Source organism: Enoplosus armatus, chromosome 18, assembly GCF_043641665.1.
Source record: "Enoplosus armatus isolate fEnoArm2 chromosome 18, fEnoArm2.hap1, whole genome shotgun sequence".
Classification (NCBI taxonomy): Eukaryota; Metazoa; Chordata; class Actinopteri; order Centrarchiformes; family Enoplosidae; genus Enoplosus; species Enoplosus armatus.
In genome coordinates, this window is record NC_092197.1 from 10,418,881 (window position 1) to 10,439,217 (window position 20,337).

General features: G+C 41.0%; 1 protein-coding gene across 1 annotated transcript; it reads right to left on the reverse strand.

Annotated features, from left to right (window-relative positions):
- Nucleotides 1-1,932: 1,932 nt before the first annotated feature.
- bmpr1bb (bone morphogenetic protein receptor, type IBb) lies at nucleotides 1,933-17,657 on the reverse strand. The gene is made up of 11 exons (XM_070924307.1): nucleotides 17,570-17,657; nucleotides 6,981-7,140; nucleotides 6,049-6,151; nucleotides 5,641-5,743; nucleotides 4,250-4,346; nucleotides 4,011-4,155; nucleotides 3,583-3,775; nucleotides 3,145-3,442; nucleotides 2,860-3,035; nucleotides 2,587-2,717; nucleotides 1,933-2,058 (listed from the first exon to the last, which is right to left on the reverse strand). Exons 1-11 carry the CDS (start codon nucleotides 17,655-17,657, stop codon nucleotides 1,933-1,935), a joined length of 1,620 nt encoding a protein of 539 aa, XP_070780408.1.
- Between the last annotated feature and the right edge of the window lie 2,680 nt (nucleotides 17,658-20,337).

The window sequence follows — 20,337 nt, forward strand, 5'->3', positions numbered from 1 at the left end:
CAGGTCATTTGGCAAATTACACCAGTCTGTTATCCTTAAATAATAGAAGGTGATCAAGACCATTTTCCCAAACTGAATAAAACTCATGACTGATGCTGATGATTTGTATGTTGTTCAAGATGATATCATCTACATTAACGAGACCAGGCAGAGAGGAGAGGTAGATACTGTAGAAGAGGGAATCAAATAAGTATATTTTTGTAGGACCAATGCAACTGAATAAACTGCTTTTTACCAAATAATTGACATACAGTGTGTGAGGTTAAATTTAATACAGAAGGTGTGATCATCTAAATATCACGTCACTTCAAAAAAGTGTCATTTCTTGTGTTCAGAACTCATCGTGTGATTTTGGAGAAGATTTTAACTCAGACTTCTGTGTTTGTACATTAATGACAGAAGCCATCAATGTTAAGAAGACGCTGACTCTGTGCATAACAATTAGCGATCGTCGTAAATGCAACATTCCTTTGACGCAGCAGCACTTGTGACTGTTCAAGTGGTCTTGGTTGGTTCTTGATCTTTTTTAATTTTTTTATGGCAGTTGTCCCAGTTTTTCGTAAAGCCGTCTATGCAAACTTTGCATCTTTCCAAAACAATCTTTACATTCTCAGTGGGCTAGCCTTTTGCATCCCCTAGTTGTTCTCCAGCTTCATGATTATTATTGTGTATAGTGAGAATGTAACCTGTCTGTTTCTGGCACTCATGATGTTCCTCGCAACTGCTTGCATTTCATCTGTCAAGTTATTGTACAAAGTGTAAGAAAGAATTTTTAAGACTAATAATAAATTATATTTATATGCAACATTGAAAACGGAGCACGAGGATCTTATTTGTTGGACTTTGTGAGATTAATAACATCAATCTTACAGCAGTGTTTGACATAAATAGACAAGCCTTCAAGACACATAGTCGTTTTATTGGGGAATGTTATCCACTCTCATTGATCACATATGTACAGATTAAATAAGGCACATGCCATAGTGGTAGAGTGGACGGGACATATTCTGTACACAGATAAATCATCAAAAACACATTTTAACATCCAATAAGGAAATTATTATCAATAGATGTCAGCTCAAGTATGTACAAATGAATTGTGAGCAGATCGAAGAGACAACGAGGGAGAGCAAGGCCTCGGTCTCAGCTCTGAAGGCCTGAAGGACAAACAAAATTCACAAATTCATCAACGACAAGTGTTTTCTGTCAGAGGCGTTATTTTAATATTGAAATAAAATGGACATAGAAATACTATATAGAAAAATCTGTTTCTGCTGGACATATGTTTTTTCATAAATTTAGTCTTACTCTGCTTTGTTCTGTAATAATAATAATAATAATAATAATAATAATATTAATAATAATAATGTCATTGACAATGAGGTCACTGAGCATGAATTAAACATTTCTTTGGATGGATGACAGTCACAATGGATGGAGTTGACAGTGACTGAGTCAAAAAAAAAAAAGAAACATGAAAGCAGCTGCGACAGTACAAAAGACTGCACATACAATGCTGCTATATGGCTTTAGAAGGGCAGAGCAGGAGCTTCCTCTGTTCGGAACTGATCACAGGAGATTTAAGTCCTCCTCTCCTGCAAGGGTCCACGTCTGCCTGCCCACATGGACAGTCTGGACCCGACAACCACTCAGCTTTCACAGAAAGCACAACCTGAGCACTCAGTCTGAGGCAGAGGTGGCTCAGACAATGGGAGGGCAGATCTCCCCTGTCATGATAAATCTTCTGCCTCTTTTCTGGCTCCCTGTCGACCATTATCTCTATCACTCACCCTCCCCGTCAGTTTCCTTTGTCCTATCATTCACAGTCTCTTTTTCCCCCTTTTTCTTTTCTTTTATTGGCCAGTGTAAGTGGCGCTGTGCCAGTGGCAGTGACAAGTCTCTGGTGATGAGAGCATCCCTCTTGACTCTCTGTCACAGTTTGATGTCTTGGGACTCTAACATCTTTGCCAGGGTCTTCTTCACCCTCAGGGCTGTGAGGCGAGAGGCCGGGTTGTGAGCCCAGCACTCCGACATCAGTTTCCCCATCTGTCGCAGACACTGGAGACACATGTGCATATATAAGGATACAACAAAACCTTTTATAAGTGGTTTGTAAGTTGTGATAAATGGCATTAATAATGATTAATAATTAGTTACAAACCATTATTTTAATTTGCAGGTCGTGAAAAATCCCTCTGGCAGATGTGTATCCTCCAGCATAACTTGTCTTTTTTTTATCTAGCTCTTTAATTAATCAGAAGTTCGACCACTTAAATGAATTTATTAACCACTTACTACCATTTATAACCACAGACCTGATGGCTTTTTATTATGTGAGAATCTCATGACTCAGTCACTTTCTAATAAGCCACCTGCTCTGCAGTTATAAATGTGATGGAGGAGAATATATACCAACCAAATAGATTTTTTCCCAACCTGGTAACCCCAGGTGTTCTTTTTAATGGCTTATTACTGCTCTGTAAAAACGTCCTTAATAATTTATTAACCATTAACAAAGCCATTAGTCACAACATATTAAGTCTTTTGAAAATATGCAACGTTAGAAAGTGAAAGTCATTTAAATACCTCATCACTGCTCCAGCGATTAGCAAAAGAAGGTCTTTGTTTCTTAATGCAGACGACTTCTCTCATGTCCTCGTAGGAAGGATCAGTGGGCACAAGGTCATGATAGGGCAGCTGATACTCCTCCACAATGCCTTCAGGAAGAACATATATATATATATATATATATATATATATATATATGTATATATGTATATATATATATATATGGGAATCATTAAGAAAACATCTAGACATGTACAGATCAAGTTTAAATAAAATAAAAATGTTCCTGACCTCCAGAGATGCAACGTCGGGCCATCTCCCAAACGATGAGGCCAAAGCTATACATGTCAGCCATTATAAAAGACTGGAAGTAGCTCCTGTTCACGGTCTCGTCCAACACTTCGGGCGGCATGTAGCGCTTCGTACCAACTCGTAGGTTGGGAGGGATATCCACCTCATTGGTGTCACTGAGACAGAGAGGAGAAACAGAAATGGATTACAGATATTTCAGGAAATGTCCGAGATTCTCCTAAACTGCATTAAACTGTGTTGAAAAGCCCAACATGCACGTTGTACCTGTTAAACTTGACAGCCAGTCCAAGGTCTGCTATACAGCAGGATCCGTTCTTCTTTACCAAGATGTTTTTACTCTTCAGGTCTCTGTGTGCGATGGCTGGTTTGCCCTGTGTGCCGTAGATCTCAGTGTGCAGGTGACAGAGGCCTGATATGGAGGAATAGGCCAGTTTCAGCAGAGCCTTGACGTCTAAGGTGTTGGACTTGAGGTAGTCGTACAACGATCCATTCTCATGGTAGTCTGTAATTAGGTAGAGCTGAGTCCACGAGCCGGTTCCTTTAATATCTGCTGCTATGAATCCTGGGGGTTGAAAAGAAGGGTTGAGAGGAATGAGAAACGTGCAATCACATTGAAAATAACACAAATGATTTGGGTACATTTTCATGAACACACACCAACACTTAATTCAGTCCTTATTTTCATTTTTTTTATTTCCTTACCCAGTATATTGTCGTGTCTCATCAGGAAGGTCTGATATATCTCAGTCTCTCTGAACCAGCTCTCTTCCTCAGTGGTGAAGAAGACTTTAACAGCCACCCTCTCTCCTCTCCATTTGCCCATCCAGACCTCTCCATATCGCCCTTTTCCAATCTGTTTAATCATCTGAATCTGCTTGGCGATGGTGCGCTGCACCTGGCAACAGGTTATTGTAACAAAATGTGTGATTTATTATGCCATTTCCCTTTTAAACCACTTTTTTTAAAACCTCTTAATATCAGTATAAATAATTGGATCATCATCATTACAATCATTTACAATCTAAATAAGTGATTACTGTCTTTCCTGTTGCATTTTGTCATTAGTTGTGCTGCAATAGAAGGCACTTAAAATGAGATGTTGAGGGAGATGTGCACTGATTTGTTCTTACCAGTAGAGGGAGTCCTGACCCAGAGCCAGACCCGATGCTGCGGGAATGCTCTATCAGGTCCTTCAGGGACTCCCCAGGGGGGATGTAGGTCTCCTCCTGCTCCAGATCGATGCTGTAGTGCGGTCGTGACTCCTGGCGCTTATATCTGCCACAGAAGGGTGATGCAATGTTTTTACGGCCAGCACATCAGGAAGTGTGAATTTGCTGATACATGCAAGAGATGTCTTCATGATTCTTACCTGAAGTAGCAAAAGACGAGGATGAGACCAAGGATGATGCTGCAGACTGTGATTGAGATGAAGAGAGCCATGTACTGGATACTGCTGTCAACATAATCTAAACAAAAATTGGAAGATGTATTAATATTATTATTTTATTATTTTCCACCTCTAAATGTGAATAAGTGAGATGGAAAGTCTGATGAAAAGGTGGTGACAGTCATTTGTTCATCGTTATCTCCTCCAACATCTTTCTAATTCTCATTGGCAGGGACAAGCTCCTTTTCCCTCTTCCTCCCGCTAGCCCCCCCCCCTCACAGCGTGTGATCGATCACATCCTCTTCCTGAATCCCACAGATCAGCTGTCACACTGACATCGCTACAGAAAACCCCCAGAGGCCTAAAGCAGCTCTGGGACTCTAGCTTTTCTGCCGCACTCCTGCCAATCAGACACACACAAACACAAGACGCATGAGCACAGGGGATACACACACACAGTAAGACGGACTAGTGGACAAAGAAAAACTGCGTGAACAGCGAAGGCCTATGAGCTCCCTGCAAGCTCATAGAGGTAAAGGAGGAGAAGAAAAGATAAAGGCGAACAGTAAAAGGATTCTTCCGTTGTAAACATCCTTCACAGTTTACAGACTGACTTCCTGGTTTAACATTGACAATACAAGTTACTCTTAGTTGTGCACAATTTTCCTGTAAATAAAGATATTTTAGCTAAAGTGTTGCCTTGTTTACAACCCATCTGATCACCTGACAGCTTCTTCTGTGCCCCGCCTGACTGTTGCCATGATCTCAGCTCTCAGTGATGACTTTGGTGAGTACAGTGTTATCATAGCTGACAGAAATGGCGGCCAAAACTGTGAAAAAAATGGAATTATCCCTTCTTTCTCTCCAACTGACTCGACAAGTCACTGTTTGCTTGAAGGTCAAAACGAAGTGTGTGAGGCTGTGGAAAAGCGAAGTTTGTGTGACAGAGATGGGGAGCGCGAGAGAGAGGGAGAGAAAGAATGTGTGTGTGTGTGTGTGTGTTGGTGTGTTGCGGAGTAACAGATGGACAGATATCTCACATCCGTCCCGAGGCAAGAAACTTAAGCAGGCCCTGGGGAGAGGCTGTCCTTTTCATTAGAGGGTGAGAGAACAAGCCAAGGCTGCAGGCTCTGTTTCACCTGCCCCCCCCACCCCCCCCCCCCCCCCACCCCCACCCAGACCAGCATGTGCCACTTCACTCCAGCACCACACTGTGGTTTGTAACAGTTTAAACTGTCACTACCCATCACCACCCAGTGTGGCCTGAATGAGCCCATTCTAAAAGCCACTCACGCTTTAAAGTGGGGCAGGATTTCAGTGTGTGAAAACCTGTGTGAAGAAGAGGTGTGTCTGCTTGTGTGTGTGTGTTTTACCTGATGTCACGAGTGGAGGAAGAGTAGGATGCAAGTCTCTGTTGCAGTAGTCCTGATCTGTGCAACACTCGAGAGCTCTCCTCGATCGTGCATTCCACGTGTCCTGTCAGACACACACACACACACACACACACACACACACACATGCACGTAAGCCACATGCATTTCTACACTAATGAAGACACAAGAGTAGCAGAATATTTACAGCCACAGTTATTCCTAATGAGAACATTTTACAATATACCAAAGGTTTTTTTCCACTGTGTGTAAAGATAGTGGGACTGGACAAGTCGGATTTAAATAGATCTCATAAAGAGCTGCAGTGAGTCAAGGAAAGCTCATAAAGGCTTAACAATGGCTCAAGAAGAAGGACACACATACACACACACACACACACAGATGACTTACTCTGCATTGGAACTCGGAGCCAGCAAGACCCAAACAACCTGCAGTGAGTACCGCCAGACCCCCCTCCTCCTCCTCCACCATGGTGAAGCAGTAACCGTCAGTCCTACCAAAATGCACATACATCATCATATAACTGAACATTGCCTGGGTGTTTTTCATCAGTGTCTTCATCATCATCATCATAGGTGTTGGAGTTCAATAGTGTTTAACTGAATCTAAATACATCATTGATACTAACTGAGAGTAAATCATTTTACAATCCGACTCACTCGACTGTATAGATACAGGTGCGTTATGCGAGTAGCAGCTAACGCAGCCTCGAGATGCTAACCTCAAGCCGTGATGAAGAGCGGGCTACAGAGGTCTGGTTTTCTCTGTTTCATATCACTATAAATTGAATATTTTGGGGTTTTGGACTGTTGGTTAGGCAAAAGAAGCAATGTGAAGATGTAACCTTGGGGTCTCACAAACTGATGTTATATACAAACCATTGGGGTGAACAAAATATAATTTAGAGATTAAGTGATAATGAAAAGAAAGCAATTAGTTGCAGCCTTAGAACAAGCCATCAGATCCAACAATGACTCTCAAATATCAATATTAATATAATAATATAATATGCATATATTTATTATATGCGCCTACATTTCTGTAACATACAGCACATGCCATATGCACAAGTATTAATCTCTCTAATGCAACTGGGTTGGCTAATGAAAGTGTTAATAAGCTGCGTCTCAAGAGGCCTGAGGGATCTCATTAAAGAATGAAGCTCAAGTAAACATTTGTGAACGTCTGATCAGGTAATGAGACGTCTCTCGGGTAATTACTTTGGATAATTACTTGCGTTGTCCTTTAATAGCTATGATATAAAGTATTTATAGTCTGTGTGTGTGTGCATGTCTGTGCGTTTTGTGTGTGCTTCACCGTACAGGCAAGTGTTGTTGACAGAGTCTTCGGGGCAGTGGTGGTAGCAGTGACACCAAAGCATGTTCTGAGCTGAAACTGTGGCTGCGCTGCTGCTCTCCTCCGCCCTTCGCTCCGATCCCCCCTTCCATCCATTCTTCAGCAGCATGGTGTCCAACATGTTGGCTGTACACAAAGAGAGAGAGAGAGAGAGAGAGAGAAGCTGGACTTAGCACTGCGGCAGACCAAAACATCTGGACACTCCTCTGGCTTTGCTGGAGCCAGAGGAGTAAAACCTAAGTACACATACCTCAGGAAAATTAAAGATGGGATAAATCAAAGGGTCCAAACACCATTTCTGCTCATTTCAATTGGTGTTTTGAATTATATATATATATATACTTATAAAGAGAGAGAGAGAGAGAGAGACAGAGAGAGAGAGCGACAGAGAGAGAGAGAGAAAAAGCAAGAGTTCTGCCTGCCTTGGCACCATTACCATGGCAATGCAATCCACATAAAGTGTGAATATGTGCTGCTGAAAGCAACCCTGCTGTTCTGGACTGGACTCAATGTACCTGCATGAAGTCTGGAACCAGAATAACACCACCACACCAGAAAGAAGTCTTTGTGTGTGCTGTGTGTGTGTGAGTGCCTACAAGTGCCTGTGTATTTGTATTTGTATTTGTCAAAACTACTAAAAAAGCTGCTAAATGAGTGTATGTGGTACTAGATATATGGGATGATTTAGTTTTTATCCTCTGAGAAGAGGAATAACATTTCCAGTAGACAGTAGTTACAGTGATCTACAGAACCAAAACATACACAATTGAGTCAAGCCAAGTGCCGTAATACAGTACAGTTGTATTCACAAAAACAGGGAGTAGGATAAATATTATTGCTGTGGACTTGCTCATCCTTGAAAGTGGTAACTTTCACAGCTGCTGCTGAACACTGAAGCACTCCAAGGTCGTGCTTTGAACAAAAAGGGAATTCCGTCTTTATTATTTAGTTGTGTAAATGACCATCAGCCTGGAGCAAAGCCAACATTACCAACTGGAACTTTACTGACCTGTACACATATATGTACACGTAACTTCTTCATTAAGTGATGATTAATAAGGAAAACATGTAAAGGCATTTCAGGCTGAAAATAACCAACATTAAGTTTTATAATTAGTTTCTCAGTCTTTCATTTTACAGCAGTAAAATAAATCAACAAACAAGCCAAAGTGGAAAATAAATATAATACTTGTGATCACACTGTTTTCACTCATATTTAATAAATGTATTTCATGTGATTGTAAAAATCTGATGCAGCTGCAGCTGATCAAATCACGTGTACCCAAGCAGGTATCTTTAATTTAGAAGCCAGTGTTTTTAAGTAGGTGCCAACAGCAATGTGAATTTTAAAACATAAACGCATGAGCTAATATCCCAAAATAATTAATAACCACTGATTTAGCATTTAATTATTTCATTATAGGAATATTCCACTGTTCATTTGTAGTACATTAATAATGTTCACGGTCAAATGTGTAGACAAATACATGTTAAATATTATATATACACCTACTGGTAAACGTGTTAAATGTGCAACCTTTTTTTTATCCTTACTATCAAGTAACTGAAGGTGCACATGTTCATCAGCAGAGAATAAAACCAGTTCAGACAGCAGCTCGTCCCTGAAGACGTCTGTGGTCAGAGAGCTGAACAGTGTTGTGCCACACGAGATGGATGTCTTCCTCTCACTCTCTTTATCTCCTCTACTCCTTTCTTCATTATAATATTTATATTATACAATTGTAGATTTCCGAGAATAGTAAGATCAAGTCATTTGTTTTCATTGAAAATCCTGAGTTAGTCAGCAGCTATAAACCATGAAAGCCGAGACATCAAGACATCACAGGTGTACATCACTAGATCCATCCATCCATAAAATAAAATTGCTTCCTTACACTGTGGACGGGTTTCATTGTAACAGGTGTGAGTAGATCTATGCAGAGCAACAGCCTGAAAGCCAACCAGCCATTGAAAAAGGGACATAATATATATGTATATATATACATAAAAAGGGAGTAATCCTGCAGAGGACGACGTGATGAAAAGGCTAAGTGTGGTGTAAACACACTGGCGGTTCTTTAAGTGGTACTCTGTGTCCTTCCAACCTAATCTGTGTTACTGTTTCTGTCAGAGGGGAAGTTTGTGGAGGTGTTCTGATCCTCCCTCACAGTGGCCTTCAAAAAAGAAAACACAAGACAGGAAAGTTTCATGAAAAGGCAGTAAGTGAGCAAAAAAGAGACAGTGGCAGGTCACTGCTGAGAGAAATGGTACAGGAAGGCTGGCGTCAGGGAAGGAGAATCCTGCTTTGGAGTGAAAAGCAAACGTAGGGTGTAAATCTACAGCCTTGAAGAGATGTCACACTAAAACTTTGATGATCAAGAGCTGACCTGTGAAGCTAAAATCAGTCAGTACTGCCTTAGAAATTCACAGCAGGAAGCAGTGTTACAAACATCATAATTTGGGATGCAGCAATATATAGACAAAATAAAGCAAATAATGCAAAAATGTATTTGTCTTATTTCTTTTTTGTTAACTTTTAAACCATGCAATGCACAGTTTAACATGCAGTATGAAAAAGTGGCAGCACATACAGTATTTGGTTGCACAACAACTTCCACCTAGCATTGACATAAGGGACTTATGTTTAAGTTAGCAGAAGATGCCATAATGTACACAGTAAATGTACAGTACGTAGTCATTTCTCTAAATCTTTAGGTAGCATAAGGCTGTCTTGTTGTCGAAGAGGGGTTTGTGTGTGTGTGTGTGTGGGGGGGGGGGGGGGTATATAAGAGCCGGTTTACTACAGAGTCACTGTGTGTTCCACAGACTATTAAAGAGGCTATTGGATGTAAAGCCAGCAGGAGTCTTAGGGGAGAGGCCATCTTTGTTGCGCTTGGTACAAGTGCCACTAACAAAGAGCTTCTATTCCTTCACTAAAACACTACAAAAAAAGAGAAAAAATCATCCAATGTATAAAATCGCCAAATTTGATTAGTTTCTAAAATTCAGAAGATGCCCTGCAAGCAACTAGACTCAGAACTCAGAACTTAATACTTATTATTATTAATAATACACCACACTAGTCCATTGTTTCTCGCACATGTTAGCACATAATTGCAGACACTTCATTTTCTTTTTGTCTCTGTCTTACGCACAACAAACACACACACACACACACACACACACACACACACACACACACACACACTACAAACAGACTTGCTGTGTCAGCTACGGGGCACACTCAAGGTCACCCCGAAATCTGATCTGCATCCCCCGCACATTCCACAGGCTGTTCCTCAAACTAGACACACACACATACACACTTAGAAGTCAATGTAGTACACACAAACACACACACACACACACACACACACACACACACACACACACACATTTGAAGCAATTAGAAGTTACATATAGTGAATTACTCCAGCTGGAGAAGCTTCAGTGACAGCTCATCATCATCAGTGGATAACTGCATCTTTGGGCTTTTCCAAATGTATCTGCATTAGTGACGACAGTTCATCTGTGTTCATCTCATCATGTGTTGGTCATCTCTTTTCATTTTTGCTGGCTGTGGATGAACACATGAAGTGCGGCCTGTGACACGTCCTCCCTCCTAACTTAACAGTCAAGTTTTCTGCAACAGAGAGATAACATTACTGTGGACTGTGTCATTCCTATGATGATATTAATGACACATACCAACTGGGAACTAAACTAACATTGAAATTCCCACACCAGGTCCAGATGTTTATCCAGCTGATTATTATTATTATTATGCTGCATCTAATATCTAATACCTTAGTTACCTATTCTTAGCTCCTCGTTCTACGTCTGTCTATGTCTGAGGTTGTGTTTCACTTATTGTTTCATCGAGATCTTTCAGACAGTAATTGTGAGTAAGGGAATAATACACTGCTTTTTTCACACATCTTTGCGCTGCAAAAGTATGTCAGACAGTATCACGCACTACTGCAAAAAGAAAAATATAGCAGATGATTATCGCCACTAATAATAAATATCAAAATTTGAATTTAATTAGATTTTTTATTTAAGACACCAATCCCCTACTCTGTTTCAAATAAAGCGCAGGAGGCTACAGCATTGGCAAGACATTAGTAATTAATAGAAAAAAGATTGTTGACTCATTGAAAATCATTTCATGGTTAATGATTATCTTGCATAATGATGAGGTCATAATGACGAGGCTTTCACAGTTGCTGGGTCTTAAAGTGTATGGTTACAAGTAGGACACAAAAGCAACAGCAAAAGTAGAAAAGTTAGAATGTAATAAAACTGCTCTTGCATTAAGTATGTTAAATGTTTCAAAGTTTTCCCTTGAACATGTTTCTATGTTTCTTCGAGAATGGCTTTTTGTATCAGAGTTGAGTGATGAGTCAGAAGTTGGGCATTTCAAAGAAAGTGCTATATTTGAAATTGAAAACTAAAGCCAATTTGTTCCTTTCATTTGTATCTTATGTGAGTGTATGATGTTGTGCACTGTGGGAGCATTTATTGAAATTGAAAAACAATAATTAATTTGACTACATAAGTACATAGTAGGTAGAAAGTCCTCTATTAATCTCTAAATTTAACTCCTGATAAATATTCATATTGTATATTGTCCACAGCTACTCTGGATTTCTTCTGTGCACTGGAGATAGAAGTGTGTGATGTGACCCTCACATGCAACTGAAGTTGTAATCCAGACAGACACTGGCAATCAATAAATACGCTGTTATAATATTGGGTTTTGTTTTTCCATCAAGACATAACTGGAAATCAATACAGAACAGAATAACGGCTATTAACAGTAATAAGTTAGGAGAGAAATGCTGACAGAATTTCATGTCTAGGAAAATGAAAAAAAAAAACTCTACATAAAGTGTTCCAATTAGCAGGGTTGTTTCAGAAGAGCCGACTTCACAGCACTATAACCATTTAATCTGCGAGCTGAGAGCTTCACACAGACTGTTCATCACAAGCAGAGAGGAGGACATGAGAGAAAAGGGAGATAAGTTACTCCAGGTGGCCATGATAAATCACCTCCTCAAAAGGAGACATCTTCCCCAGTGTCTCCAGAGTGCACTCTGACCCCGAGGAGGTCACAACCAACCTGCAAAGGGGCCATACATCTTCCTCCACCCTACCACCGCACACTCATCCCTCTTAACCCCCTACAGGCTTCAAAGGCGTCTGCTACACGAGACACTCACACATGTGCACGAATTGCACACGCACACAAGAACGTGTCTGAGGAGCACATTCCACACTCTCTCCTCCTTCTCTGCTGATACGCCCACATCAGATCATCTATTTCCGCCGCACAGCTTCCAGCAACCTGTTCTGTGTTTACCGGCCGTGACCAGACTGCCTCTGTGAAGGAATGTGATGGTCACTTTGAGGCTCCCACCACCCGCAGCAATAATGCCACAACAAATTTAAGGGGGGGGGGCCTGTCTGCCGTAGACATAATGTACCCCAACCCCACCTTCGGATAAACTGTCAGGGATTCACAATAGTAGCACAGAGAAAATTTTCCACAGGGGTGTGAATACAGCAGAGAGCTGCTATATCCACAACAAAATACTCAAACACAGAAAGGCGCGAACACAGCAGACACACACACACACACACACACACACACACAGACAAACTGACAAACTGACTTCTGCTATATTCTAATAAAAGCCAAGGGCAGGGAGAGACAGACACACACACACAGAAAATCTTAATATATGAATCTATGAATGATCTATGAATGGTAAGAACCATACTCATGTCCCACTCATGAGAACCATCTCAGAACCATATTATGGGAAACAAAAAAAACAGCATGCATTTATCAGAGAAATTGACTTGATTAGATTAGATCACTGGAACTTATATCCACATTCACACTCATCTTTTCCCTTTCTTGTATGTGTATATATATATATATCAAGTATATATATACACATTTGATGTCTTTGTGAATCTGTATATAATTGTGTGAATATTTTTCTTTCCCTTGTTTTCAAATAATGCAGTACTTGATCCCAACAATAAAAATGAAAATTATGTTAAATAAAATAATACACACATGCTGAATGTTTTACTACACTGCAGCCATAGAGAACGCATGCAGAGCTGGACAATTTGCTGCAACTTTAAAACATGACACATGCACACACACACACACACACACACAAAAACTCACACAAATACACACACACACACACTGATAGACACAGAACAGGTGTAGATGTTGGCATGTTGTGGAACCAAGGCTTTTATATTGACCACAGTGTGTATGTGTGTGGCAGTCCTCCCTACACACCATCTCAATCCTATCTTCTCTTATTTAGTCATACTCCTTTGAAGTTAAAAATATTTTTTTAACATTGTCTATCCACAACACCCATCAATTCATCTCACTGCTCGTCTATCTATCCATGTGGTTTGGACTTACTGGAAAAAGCCACAAGCCACTGACTAATGCTGGGCTCCATTACAGACATATTGAGAGACTACAGCCATAGAGCAACCACATTATGTCATTTTACCCCATAATATTACCTCTGCCAAAAAAGTGAAGCTTCTGTTTTTACTCAAGGTTGTTCAAGGTCTCCATAAAAACTTCAAAGCAGATAAGCTTAAAATTAATGAACCAATTTCACCTGACCCACGGATTGAATTGTTAGGTTCTTCCTTTTATTAAATCTTGAATTTCAAACAATACATGAACTACGTTAATAACAACTACAGTATTATTCTGTGTTCATGCGTTGGGAAAATGGAGGACGTTTGCACTCTAGTAGTCCCTTGAGTACTCCCTGAACTCACAAAAAGTAGTCCTAAGCTTCCAAATCTCACAAGGCAGATATACTCATGTGGTGCACACGAAAAACTGTTACACAAATACGCATAAACACAGACACACACAGTATATGCTCCCATGCCTGACCGCTGGAGCAGCACATCTGCCTGGGGATCAAATTCTGTGTGGGGGAACTGTATCCACATCCTGACAGGAAGCAGCGCACAGAAGGCTGGAGGAGCCCGGTCCTGCCGAGGACCAACTGCTGCTGTTTTGTACTTCTGGACCACTGCACCACACTACACTCTGACCTTATTCCACAACCCTCTGCTCCACACAGACGTCTTCCAAAGAGCGCTAAGTATAGTATATGCTGTATAACACTTTCTGCAAACTGTATCTTTGCAAAATGTTGAGGAAACTCTTTGTATACGCGGTTAGATTTCATGCACTTATAATAATACGGTTCAAGCTGATTATTTTGTCAACAGTGTTAGTCACATAAGCTGTTTCTATGAGGACCCCTAAAAAGGCCCCCACCTCCTTTTAATGTCATGGAGGCTGAACACTTGAAGCTCAGTCTCTCATAAACTATCTCAATTACATTACTGTAATTCTAATAAACATGTTCTCAATGAAATCATGTACTTCTATTTAAAGTACAAATATAATCACAATTATCCTGTTTTCCCCTCTCCTAAATTACAACGAGAACGTTTTGTAATTACTCCTCATCAAAAACGGTTTAAACGCCTGCACACTCATGAAACTGAAGTACAACAAATGGTTGTTGATGAAGACAAAACTAATACACCCTCTGGATGCTCATTCAGAGACACACTCCTACAGAGACACACTGACATTTTCAGATATTTTAAGATCTCTGTGAATGAAAACACAGAATCCTGTCGATTATACTCTACATGTCAGAGGGTGGCTTTAGTAGTGTAAAGTGAACTTGTTGGCCTTCTATATTTTTTAGTCATGGGCTGAGATTGATTTATTTATAGTACTTATAAAAATGTTGAATCAGTTTGTGTGACAGTGTCTCTCTTGGCATCTCACCTTCTCAATATAGAGAAGGTTTTGTACATCTGAAGTGGATATCAGTGTTAAAGGTGATGGATCACTGTGAATGAGTGTTTCTCTTTGACTGGTAGTGGTATTAGCAGACACATTGGCTTTTCATGGCAAAACCAAAATGTGGATGGAGGAAATGAGCCAAAACCAATATAATTTAAAAAAATGTAACCATCATAAAAAGAAAAAAAAGGTATTATCGTCACACTGAATTCTTCGTATTTCCAATGCATTGCCACAGGAAGAATGAGGCTAGAGCTCATCTACTCTCTGTGAACCTCACCAGCCTATAGAAACAGGTGGCAAATTGACCATGCTACTTAGATTTATGGGCAACCTCCCACATGTTTTACTCATTTGGGAGACCTTTAAAAAGATCAGATCACAGAGGAAACTGAAAAAGCAACTGGTGGCTCAAGTATTGGTGAAAGAAAGTGGACAGAAGGAGTAAAACTGAGGAAGCCCAACACTGCAGAAAGAGCTTTAGTATGGAATCTTTCCAGCAGCTTCATTTCACCTAGTATTTGTCAGTCTGCACTGATGGGAAAAGGCAGAAACTTTGCCTCCAGTCAATTTATAGCCAGACGGCTGGAAAAATGAGAATCAATGCTACTCTTCCCACATCTACCCTTTATATTTATGTGGCTACTGACCCTCAAACTTGCTTGACTAATATTGGATGAGAGGTTAAACACTTTGCTCAGTCTGGACAGACAAGAATAAAAGGAAATTCTCTGAAGAAACATTCATCAGCAGCTGAGGTATTTCGTGACCAACTGCGAAAGTTACAGCTAGCTCTGAATCGCTCAGTCAGTATGGGATTTTACAGCTGGTCTTTATTTTTGACACACTTTCAGTAAAGCTCTCTCTTTGTACCAGGGTTCAAATCAAAACCCTCTTTGTGTTGCAATGGGAATTTGATTATATTTATATATTTATATTTTATTACAATTACATCACCTGCTTATTATTCCTGTTTATTTATTTATTTTGAATGCTGACAACTGACAATGCTATTACAGCTTTGGTGTGAGATATTTTACATTTATACTGTATGAGGAAAGAAACACCAACACCCTGACAAATCTACATCAAATGAGTACTACAAGCACATACATACATAAATACATATGTATACACTAGGTATCATATACTATGAGTACACTTTAACTAAAGCATCCAAGCAGCCAATAAGAGGCGATGGCAGCACCAGGAGAGCATAAATAGGTCACTAAATTAAAGAACTGACACATCATCTATCATTTAAGGGAAATACAGTTGCAGCAAAGACTCATATGGTGACATTTTCCAGACCATCTCTTAATGGCAATATTTACTAATACTGTGCTGTGTGTGTGTGTGTGTGTGTGTGTGTGTGTGTGTGTGTGTGTGTGTGTGTGTGTGTGTGTGTGTGTGTGTATGTGTGTGTGTGTGTGTGTGCACCAAGAGGCTGGCTTTACAGCCTGACACCCAACTGTGTTCTTAATAAGTGTTTGACAACTGAGTATTTCTGCAAAGGTTAAGCTTGATATCTGCATAAACCATTAAAAGCAGGGCTGCAACTACTGATTATTTTATAAATTCATCTGTGGATTCATTTTTTTCTATTGATCAATTAATCATTTCATCTATGAAATTACAATTTCCTGCCATGGTGACGTCTTCAAATGGCTCCAAATTGGCAGTTCACTTGTCTGTAGGTAATTTAGCAACTTTACGTTAATGAAATAACAAAGTGAATAAAACTTAAATACATTCCCTCGTCCGCGAACATGATTTCAGCCTGAGTCATGTCAGGTCGAGTTTTCTCTGCAATGGTGGTTGTTTAACAAAGACGACAACAACTCCCATGATGCCACGCTACTTCACGGCGTCATCAAACTAAGACTTTTGTTATTGTTTTGATTGAGAGACCCCTTGTGGCAGAAATTACATACTGTGAGTTTAAAGAAAGGGTTAAATTAGAGTTTTTATGTGCGTACATTAAAGACAGGAAAATCCCAAACCATACTTATATTAATGCTATTGACCAACAATGTCTCTCTCCTTTCTGTGATCAGAAACAGAACAAATGCACAAGTGTCATCTTCTTGAGGCTGGGAACTTGTCGACCCTCCCCGTCTGTCACAACCTTACGGGGCACGGTGACACTGTTGGCATTCATTGTAAAAGACAACTGGCTGTCCATCTTCAAACAATTCAAAACATGAAGAGGGGGTGGGCGGTTGGGAAGAGAGAGAAGGAAAGGACGGGGCAGATAAATGCACACTCGTTCTCATGGTAGCCCCTGTGGAGATCATAATAGCTTTTGCTCATCATAAATACCACAGGGTAAAAAATAGACGGATAACCTCACACCTAGCACGATCGACCTGCAACCGCAAATGTGTGAAAACATGCTTCTGAAGGAAAATAAAGTGCATTTACCGTCTCTACACCCCAAAGCACAAATATAGATACCTAAGAAGAAAATATGCACAATTTAAAAACCAAATTATATCTTTCAGTTTGCTTCATGCAGCTTTATATTACAGGTCAGCCAAAGAGTGACAAACTAAAAACAATCATATGAAGGCCTCATCAGCCTCGCAATGACTTAAAACATAAAAAAGGAAGCAGAATAGTGGAAAACGCACAGTAGTAAGAGCTGGTGTCCAGCACAGTACTCACCACGAGAGCCACGGCTCAGTGATGCCAGTCCAGTCACCAGGAGAACAGCCTGCCAGGCCCACTCCTGAGGCAGCCACACCACCACCATCACGCCAGCACCAACCCCAGTCGCCCGCCTCCTTCAAATCCCTGCCACAACAAGCACGCCCGTGCAGAGAGGCGTGAGGTGTGAGACTGCGTTTTATATCCTTCCGTGAAAGAGCGCCAGTCCTCTTTCTGTACAAGTGTCTCTCTGTGAGGGACTGCCACTCTGCACTCTCAGGAACTTCCCACAGCACACAGCCGCCCCGCAGCCTCCAGCACTACTCCACACTGACAGCCTGGGAGACACACACAGAGAAAGAAGAGGGGGAGAAAAGAGGGGGGAGGAGGGTGTTACTTAGTTGCTCTCTCACTGTGCTATTTGTCCGGCCCTTTCTATGACCGGCTCACTTCAGAGGGAACAGCTGAGTATATCTGAATCCACCTACAGCCTCTCTCTCTTTCACACACACACACACACACACACACACACACACACACACACACACACACACACATTACATATTCTCACATCACTCATACACAGAAAGGAGAGCAGAATAGAAGGGGGCAACAGGGTGTGAACCAGGGCCATGGATGTGAGCTGGGGCTGAATGAGGTGCGAAAGGCTGCAGTGAAAGCATTATGAACTATTGCCACAGGCATACAAACACACAGCATGCCAAGAGGGACACAGACACTACAGTAAGAGCTAAGGAGCATAAACTTACAGAGGGCATGTACATAAACTTTGGTAAAACCACCTGGTATCAAATCCTGCAAGGTGGCGCAAGTCAGAGCTCAGAATTGTTTGATGCACTGAAGCAAGAATCCAGAAGAAAACTTTTTGTTGTTGGTGTGAATGGGTCAATGCAGGTTATTCATCCTGGCTCAGCAGCACTGTTCCCAAGCGGAGTTTTATGTGTGTCTGACACTCAGCTTTAGTGTGATAGGCTGTGCACAAGGAACTACGTTGTTGCTATAGCACATTCTGCCAGACTTAAATTATGCTCCTCTCAATTGCAAAGATGTTTAAAAATGAATTTAGAGAATATGTTGTTGTCGTGTCACCTTTTTCTGCAGGTGATGGTTTTCTTTATTGCTTTGAAGAATTTTCATGAATTTTGCCATTTACCATAACAATACACAACTCAAAAAAACTAAAAAGTAGGGAAAAAACTATGAGTCAAGGGTCAACAACACAACTCCACATTTAAAGCGGTAAAGTTGGCAAACACCAAAAGGATGAAAGTAAGGCTACAACTAACAACCTTCTTCACAACCCTTAACAAGTCCAAAAAAAAAAGATAAATAAAAAAGGATAAAATCCCCAATGATGAACACAGAAAAAGCAACCGACCTCTTGACAACCCTGTCTTGATGTAATGTGTGTAGAACTACAGCTGCAAGCACAGGTGCAAAGACCGGGCATTAATCTGTAACCAAGAGTCTGGTATTAAAGTTCAGATGTAGGCTGACTCGCGTTCAGTTCCTCATGTGAGTCTGTGTTTGAAAGGGGTGAAAAAGCTTGTGGATCTGCAGGGATCAGGCCATCACACGTCAGGTGATTAGAGGTGATTAGAGCTCACACCTCCAGGCACCGCCACAACTTTGCAACTTCACACTAATCCAACACACATGGACACACATGCAAACATGCAATACCACAGAGGAGAAAAAAAGAGAGAGATAACAATAGGGACACATTCCACTGGTGAAAGATTTATGCGGGTTACAAGTTAAGAGGATTAAGTGAACTATTAGACAGATTACATCAAGTCTACTACAGCACCTACACATATCATAAACATGGCAGAGATGACTGAATTTCCACAATCGCACATGTAAGACCCTTCTAAGTGAAACTGTTTCCTTTTAGAGTTTATCCATTGGTATTTATTCCAAATGGTTGGAGGGAAGCCAAATAAAAAAAGGTCCTGGTGGTGTTAAAGCAGTGACGGAGGAGGGCAAAACAACATCAACAGCCAAATGGGCTTCTCCACCCCACACCTGTCCCCTCTTAAAGTCTTACTGGGTGGGAACAGCAGCTCCCAGAAGCCACTTCTCCCCTCCAGTGCTCCACTGGCCCTATAGCTGTCACTCCTGATTTGTGCATTGCTTGTGTATTACATGTGATAAGTCAGCCTATTATGGAACACGAGTGCATGGGGAGCAATGTGAAGGGGTGAGTGCACCTCACACACCCTTCTGCGCTCCTTCAAACGCCCAGCGTGGAGCCCCGCTGTATTCTCAGACAGCCCACTCAGCCCACAGGGATGGGGGGTCCAGGGGAGTGAGCAGCTCTGTAGGTGGGGGTCACTCCACCACATAAAGGGGTTGAAAGTGGGGCAAGACTTGGTTGGAAGACTTGCTTTCAGTGAAATTAACTCTTCACTTCCCCTCCTTCTTCTTCCCCTCCCCTCTCTTAGTTTGAATTTTAACTGCAGAACCCATCTGTCATCGCACACATAGTTACAGGATGATTAATATTGCCGGAAAAATCGCTCTGTCAGCACCTCGATCCGTCTGTTTGTTGCAACTGGAATGAAAAATAGTCACATTAGACATGCAAGAGCCAGAACACAATTCAAAAGCTGCGTTAAAGAGGCACGCCACCAACTTCACACACTAAGATTCGGTTTACTCATCATGAGGAGCGCTACAGAACTTGTGAAAATGGCCTGATGATGTCATCTGGGTTAACTTGGCCTGGGTTTGAATTCTACACATTTTTAAACAGAGAGCCT

Coding starts and splice junctions, on each gene's coding strand:
- bmpr1bb (XM_070924307.1), bottom strand. CDS start 17,657: ATGGTGGTGGTGTGGCTGCCTCAGGAGTGGGCCTGGCAGGCTGTTCTC. Junction 2,718..2,859: donor CCGACGTTGCATCTCTGGAG/GTCAGGAACATT, acceptor TTCTTCCTGAAG/GCATTGTGGAGGAGTATCAG. Junction 2,059..2,586: donor ATCGCTGGAGCAGTGATGAG/GTATTTAAATGA, acceptor ATGTGTCTCCAG/TGTCTGCGACAGATGGGGAA.